This window comes from Pipistrellus kuhlii, unplaced genomic scaffold, assembly GCF_014108245.1.
Source record: "Pipistrellus kuhlii isolate mPipKuh1 unplaced genomic scaffold, mPipKuh1.p scaffold_m20_p_2, whole genome shotgun sequence".
In the NCBI taxonomy this organism is placed as follows: domain Eukaryota; kingdom Metazoa; phylum Chordata; class Mammalia; order Chiroptera; family Vespertilionidae; genus Pipistrellus; species Pipistrellus kuhlii.
Window position 1 is genome coordinate 184786105 of NW_023425515.1, and position 7455 is coordinate 184793559.

A 7455-nucleotide genomic window follows, 5' to 3' on the forward strand; every position below is an offset into this window, starting at 1 on the left:
TAAATGTCTGCGGCACAAACACAAGTAGAGGACATGCTCGTGACCTTGTGTCTCTCGCCCCAGAGGCTGCCTTGCCCACGGCCCATTCTCCTCTCCCAGGTCTGACATCTTCCCCCTTCCCTTTCTCCTCCTGCCGATGTGGAGAAACACGAACAAGCCTCCTGCCATGATGTCAGAGGGAAGCAACGACCATGTTTGTAGGGCATCCTTGTCACCCCTCCCCACCCGAGCCCGGGAGTCAACCCCAGCTGTCCCCTCCAGTCCCCGGACCACACCTGGCATCCCCAGGGCAAAGTGGCAGCGGCGCCCTCTGTGCCCGCAGCTCCAGGAAACAGCACTCATGCTCACTGGCGATGGCAGAGGCCAAGCGTCTGGGCTCCGGGTAACTCTGGGATCAGTGCCCAGCTCGGCGCGGACTAAAGCTTTCCCACCCCAAGGCGCACACCGCCATAAAGGTCTGGGCAGGTTTCTCCAGCTCCTCTGGAAAAAAGGGGGTTGCCCACAACCCTCTCCTTATTGTTGTTAATCCTCACCTCAGTATATTTTTCCCATTGATTTTTAGAGAGCGTGTTGGTAGGTGGGGGAGGATGAGAGAGAGAGATGTGAAAGAGACACATCTACTGGTGGCCTCCCCCGGGGCTGGAGATCAAACCTGCCACCCAGGTACAAGCCCTTGACTGGGAATCGAACCCGAGACCCGGGTGTGCAGGTGCACCACTGAGCCATACCAGCCAGCCCCTCCCTCCCTCTTGCCTCTCTCCTTTACGGTCTGCCTCCTTTCTCAGCCCCGAGGAGACAGTGTGCATAACACGTTTTGATAGACCCAGGAACCTTCTCAAAGATACATAGCTGATGAGAAGCCCCCTGCCCAGTGCTCTCTTTCTGCCGAACGTCCTAGAGTCACTGGCATCTGAGGACCCAGGAGGAGACACTCCCAGGGAAGCTGAAACAGGCAGTGGGCACTCCTCCAGGGCCTGACACGTGTGACCTGCAGAGGAGGCACCTGCCACCATCTCATCCCGACACCAGGTTACAGCTCCCTGGCACAGCCCTCCTACTGCTCCGACCCTGAGAGCTGGTCCCCGCTGCTAAAGGGGCGGCTTTCTGGGGTCCCCTCCTTTCCTGTAGGGCTCTGATGAGAATCTCTTCACCCCCCGCAGGCCTGGCATCAAACACAACACAGGAATGATGACAAGGCTGAAAAAGGAAATCCACTTTATTTACAATTGACCAGTTGGTGACACATAGGTCTTTTTGTGACCTTGTTGACAGACTCCTGGGCAAGGGGCCCACTCCCTCTGCGGGGGAAACGCACCATCCTTCCTCACCCTGCTTTGAAGGTCCAGCTGCTGGCAGGTCCCTCCTGCTCTGACCAGCCTCCACTTGGGGCCATCCCACCGACATCCACCTTCCGGGTAGCCAGTGGCCCCAAACCTCTGCCAAAGGCTCTCCTTACCTCCTCTTAAGGCCCTGTCTTGGTCTCGGTGGTGGGGCACCTAGTGGGGAACCACACACATCTGCCCGAAGAGAGATGGGGTGGATGAGGAGTCCTGTGGGCATGCCAGGTGCGGACACAGGCTTGGTGCAAAGAGCTGTTACCAGCCTCCTCTGTGGTTTGGGTTGGCAGAACCATCCCAGTCTTCTCCAAGGAGGAGCAGTGAAGTCCCAGAAGCTCTCCAGGGGGTAGGGAGGCCAGGCATAGGGCCTGCCAAGTTTTCTCAGTTCCCATCTCTGGGCTGCCCTCCATCCCAAGCCACTGTTCTTCCCCTACAGGAATGCCTCAGCTGGGTCATCCTCATCCAGGGAGAAAGGCTAGCCTGCCTCCACCTGGCCAAGGTCCAAGGCCACCCTCCTGGGTTTCTGGAAACTTCTCCCCCTTTATCGTGAGAGGATTTTTTTTGTCTATCAAAGAGACTTGTTGTAAAGCGTAGGAAGCAATTCCACAACGGAGGGCGCCCAGAAACTCCGGATTGAGGTTGGGGGAGGGGGGACAGGTGAACCTTGGCTATTCCTCCCCCCAACTTGTCCCCACATAACCAAGGGCATATCAGGCGTCACCCTGCGGCAGGATGAGGCGCAGAACAGACCACGGAGACCACGAGGGGGGCAGGGGCCGGGGGCCAGGGAGGAGCCAAGCGGGTGGGGCCAGGGTTGGAGGCTGTGTCTGGCGGCCGGGCCTGGGGGCCGGGAGTCCCGCCGGGCCCGTTCTCAGCGCGCCTGGCCCGCCCGCTCCCGCAGGGCGCCCTTCCAGCGGCGGGGCTGTGCGGGCGGCGGTGCCGGGGCGCCCCGCAGGCTGCACGTCCTCAGCTCCCGGGTCAGGCTGAGCACCTCGGCCCGCTCGGGCTGGGGGGCCCCCTCCTCCGGGCGCTCCTCCGCGCCCCGGTCCTCCTCCTCCTCCTCCTCCTCGTCCTCGTCCTCCTCCTGGATGCTGCTCAGGCGCGGCAGCCCGCGGCCGCGCTCGGCGGGGGGCGGCCGGTAGGCGCACTTGGCGTTGAGCTGGCGGCGCAGCGGCGCGCGGGGCACGGAGGCGGCGGCGCCCCCGGCGCGGAGGAGCTGCTGGCGCGCGTGGCGCGCGTCGCTCTGGCGCTGCAGCCGCTTGAAGTCGCTGAGCGCGGCCAGCGCGGCCTGGCGGAGCAGCCGGGCCAGGGCGCGCGCCTGGTGCGCCCGCGCCAGCAGCACGGCGTGGCAGCGCAGCACCACGGCCTTGTGGCGCGCCTGGTGGCGGTACACCCAGGCGAAGACGCGCGGGTGGCGGCCGTCCGCCGCGCAGTGCGTGATGCGGGGCAGCAGGTAGGTGTGCGCCGCCGGCCGCCGGCCCCCCGCCCCGCCCGGGGCCCCCGCGGCGCCGCGCTCGCCCGGCTGCATGCGGAGGCCGTGCGGGCCCAGCGTCAGCTTCATCTTGGAGCCGCCGCCCGGCCCGCAGCGCGCCCAGATCTTGCCCACGGCGTCGTCGGTGCAGCCCTCGCCCTTGGCGTGCAGGGTGACGGCGTTGCCCAGGTACCACACGGTGTAGGTGGGGTCCTCCCGGGTGAGCTCGGCCTTCTGCCGCCGGCTGCGGAACACGCGGCCCAGGCGCGCCAGCGGCCAGTCGGGCAGCAGGTCCGGGCAGGAGCGCAGGAAGCTGGAGAGCAGCGACGTGTAGGTGAGCCCGGGGCTCAGGCTCTTCGCCTTGCGCTTGGCCTCATCCTCCACCAGCACGAATTTGCTCCGTCGCCAGGGCAGCATCGCGGCGGCGGCCGGAGGGGCTGGGGTCGCCGGAGGCTCGCGGGCGTCCTCGGGGGTCCGGGAGGGAGCAAAGTTCACGGCTCGGGAGTCGCAAGAAGCCGGGCGGCGCCCGAGACGGTAGGTGCTCGGAGGTGGCCGGTGCCAACCAGGGCGAGCTTCGCAGATGCCCGCTGCCCAGCCGGACCAGCAGCTGAGATGCTCGGGCGGTGGCCGCGCGTCCGGGAGCGGCTTCCCCGGGAGACGCGCAGCCGTCCGGGGAGCTGGAGGGGCAGGGGCAGGGGCTGGGCGTGGTGGGGGCGCCCCCAGGCCTGAGCAGGGCGGATCCCGGGGTCCCGGACGCTTCGAGGTGAGGTCTCCGGAGCTGGGGCTGCGGCGGCGGCTCCGGGGGGCAGACGGAGCGCGACTGCGGCGGGGACTCCTCGGGCTGGCGGCTCCACCTCCCGGGGCTGCTGCCTGCATCACCGGGCGGGACCGCTAGCTGTCTAGTCCCCTCCCCTCTCTCCTCCCCCTTGCCAGCTAGCGCAGCTCCGAGCCCGAGCCCCGGCACAGGCGCGCTGGAGCGGATTTAATCATTATCACCGGAGGGTGGGGGCGGGCGGGGCGGGGGAGGCGATGGAGCCGCCTGCAGCGCAGGGAGGGTTTTGCCAATGCAGATTCCTCCGGCCTCCCTGGGGTCTCCCAGCTCCCAGAGCTGCACCGGCGACCCCCTCCTCTCTTTCCAGGACCCCCCCTGCCGCTCAGCACGGCGTGTCCTGGCCCCCGGGCCTCAGTGGCTTGGGTGGGTTCCTGGTGGGGCGGCCTGGCGCACCGAGCCTCCGGTCTGCACCGAGAGAGCCAGCCGAGGTGGCCGGAGCGGCGCAGTGGAAAAGTACTGTCGCCCGGGGAGGCTCTCTCTCTCCCAGGTTCTTCCAAGGTCGTGGGCCAGGCGCCTCGTCTGAGCTGGGAGGCCCCGTCCCTGCTTCGGTGGTGGCCGCTGGTGCCCCTCGCTGGGCACGAAGCAGGAAGGGTATCCTTGGAGGGTGGAGGAAACTTCCAGAGCATTTTTTTGGTGCGGGGCTGGGTGCACAGCAGATGAAAAGCTCCTTCTTCTGGCCAGAGGACCCGCCTCTGGGTTCTCCAGAGGATTAAAAAAGAGAAAACTGGCCTTAGTCGGTGTGGCTCAGTGGATAGAGCGTTCAGGCCTGCGGATTGAAAGGTCCCAGGTTCGATTCAGGTTAAGGGCATGTAGGGGGTGTGCAGGGGGCAGGTGATCCATGTTTCAGTCTCATCGATGTTTCTAACTCCCTTCCTCTCTGTAAAAAACTCAATAATATATATATATATATATATATATATATATATATATATATATATATATATATATATATATATATAGAGAGAGAGAGAGAGAGAGAGAGAGAGAGAGAGAGAGAGAGAGAGAGAGAGAAAACTGACGATGACTTCATCCAGCATTGCCCAGCACCCCTGAGGGTTGGCACTGGGTGTCCCATTTGACCCTGGTTTATTAAGTGACTTGCCCAGGATGACAAGGTTGCTAGGAGGTGGAACTAGGGCCCACTCAGGCCTGAGTGACCCATGAGCGGGCCCTCACTCTTCTGCATCCATATGCTGCGTGTGGATGGGGCATTTTCCACCCCCCTATCGGGGACCCTTCAATGGGGGCTCTTTTTGGGAGGGGTTCTACGTGCTGGGAAAGAGACAGTTGTCCCTGAGTGTGGGGTCACGCCTCCCCTCTCAGGATTTGTTAAGACACAAGCTCCTTGGACTCCCAGGTCTGCTCTGATGGGTGCCCCGGAGCTACCGCGGGAGGCTCTCACCTGAGCCCTTTCCTTGGCTTCAGAACAGGTCATCTGGGGAGTCCTCAGGTCAGACATGAGCCTAGCCCAGTGGTCGGCAAACACATTAGTCAACAGAGCCAAACATCAACAGTACAATGATTGAAATTTCTTTTGAGATTTAAAAAAATATATATATATTTTATTGATTTTGTACAGAGAGCAAGGGAGAGCGATAGAGAGTTAGAAACATCAATGAGAGAGAGTCATCGATCAGCTGCCTTTTGTACACCCCCTACTGGGGATATGCCCGCAACCAAGGTACATGCCCTTGACCTGAATCGAACCCGGGACCTTTCAGTCCCCAAGCCGACGCTCTATCCATTGAGCCAAACCGGTTTCCGCTCTTTTGAGATTTTTTTACTTCCACAATGGGCCTTGACGTTTCAGTCGCATTGTACATGCTAGCTCGCACTCACACATGGTATTTTGTGGAAGAGCCACACTCAAGGGGCCAAAGAGCCGCATGTGGCTCTCGAACCGTGGTTTGCTGACCCCTGGCCTAGACTTTTGGGCCTGGCCAGACCGAAGCAAGTCCTCTGAGAGTGGGGGCAGTGATGTGCTTCCCCGTGGGGCAACATTCCGGGTAGGGGGCAGGAGTAGTGAGTGGCTGAGCTCAGAATCCTTAGGGGAATCAAAGCAAAAAAAAAAAAAATCCACAGCAAGGCTGCATTTCTGCATGCTCCTAAAATGACACACAAATAAAGAACAAGAAATTACTTAGAGTGACGGGATCTTAGCTTTGGAGGGCCCCACAGATTCCTGGTCTACTGCAGCCTCACATTATTTTTTTTACAATGTGGAAACGTCTTTACTGCCTTCGGCTGGTTACAAAAGTGAAGTGATCCGTGCTTGTGGTAAAAATTGCACCGGAAGGACATGGAAGTCTCCTTCTGTTCTCACCCCGGAGATGTAGACGTGACCTCATTTCCCCTCGAGAGAGCAGACTGAGAAGCCCAGGGACCATTCGAGTGCTTTTCATGGGGCCACATTAGCCCCCCGGGATCTAAGGAAGCCATTAACTCAACTAGCCCACTTTTTAGAATGGACTTGGGTGGTTTTTGGCCTGAGGGAAACCAGCTAGGGCGGATTAATGGGTATTAAATTGTGTTTCCTATAAACCAGCTGTGTGACTTTTTAAACTAATACAAAGAAATCAAAATTAAATTGAACCAAGAAAAAATTCCACTGCATGCCGATCGATGAAGTAGTGATGACTGAGGCAAAGTTGGGAGCTTTTTCCAAGGACAACTTTTTTACTTTTTCCAGAAGCATGTAATCAAAGAAACCCAAAACTTCCTGGCATACCTGTCACCAATTCATCTCTCAACTGTCAGCCGGACGAACACAACCGGATGATCTTTAGGTCTCTATGCTTCTTTTTTTTTCTTTTTAAAAATATATTTTATTGATTTTTTTTTTTTTTTTTTACGGAGAGGAAGGGAGAGGAATAGAGAGTTAGAAACATCGATCAGCTGTCTCCTGCACTCCCCCTATTGGGGATGTGCCTCCAACCAAGGTACATGCCCTTGACCAGAATCGAACCTGGGACCTTGCAGTCTGCAGGCTGATGCTCTATCCACTGAGCCAAACCGGTTAGGACTAAGTCTCGTGTTTCTTAGAGATGCACCCTCTTGGAGGCCTCCTCTCTGGGCTCCCATCTGGACTACTCTATAGACCTGTGTGGCTATGGTCCTGGGACTTTGCTTTGCTTACCATCCTAGGAATTTCCTCAGCCTTTTTCCTGGGCTGGATCCAGTTTTCTGGATCCTTTGCCCCGCCCCCTCCACCCTGCCCTGATTTATTTTCTTGTTTTGGCAGAGCTTTGTTTAGTCCAGTAGCTTTGACTGATGGTTCATTCTGCTGGGTATAGAATTCTGGATTGGAAATAAATTTCCCTCAGATTTCGGAGGACATGATTCACGGCTGTTGTTGAAAAGTCAAATGACATTCAGATACCTAATCATGTATGTGTGAGCCAATTTTTCTCTCTCTGGCAGTTTCTAGAATTTTCCAGAGGTCTAAAGTTTCATACTGATGTGCATATACTCTGAGCACTTGGTGGGTCTTTTAGTCTGTAAATCAATATCTTTTAACCTGGAAATCAATTTTGGGGACATTCCTTTGGGCTAATTTCCTCCACTCTGTTTTCTGGATTTGTTTATTTTCTAATTTAGTTGGATATTAGAACCTCTTGGATTGAGACTCTAATTTTTCAAAATGTCCTTTCCAAATGTTTCATTTTAAAAAATGTGTGTTCTATTTTCTGGGCCATTACTTCAACTTAACCTTCCAACTTTTCTATTAGATTTTTTCATATCTCTTCTTGTAATTTTTCACTTCTAAGAGCAATGTCTTGTTCTTTTTTTTTTTTATAGCATCCTATTCTTGTTCA

At 57.5% G+C, this 7455-nt stretch overlaps 1 protein-coding gene across 1 annotated transcript; it reads right to left on the bottom strand.

The window, feature by feature from the left end:
* Positions 1-1198: 1198 nt before the first annotated feature.
* FAM43B (family with sequence similarity 43 member B) lies at positions 1199-3768 on the bottom strand. Its single transcript, XM_036447526.2, has one exon. It carries the CDS (start codon positions 3682-3684, stop codon positions 2209-2211), a length of 1476 nt encoding a protein of 491 aa, XP_036303419.1. The 5' UTR covers positions 3685-3768; the 3' UTR covers positions 1199-2208.
* Positions 3769-7455: the final 3687 nt, after the last annotated feature.

Coding starts and splice junctions, on each gene's coding strand:
- FAM43B (XM_036447526.2), bottom strand. CDS start 3,684: ATGCAGGCAGCAGCCCCGGGAGGTGGAGCCGCCAGCCCGAGGAGTCCC.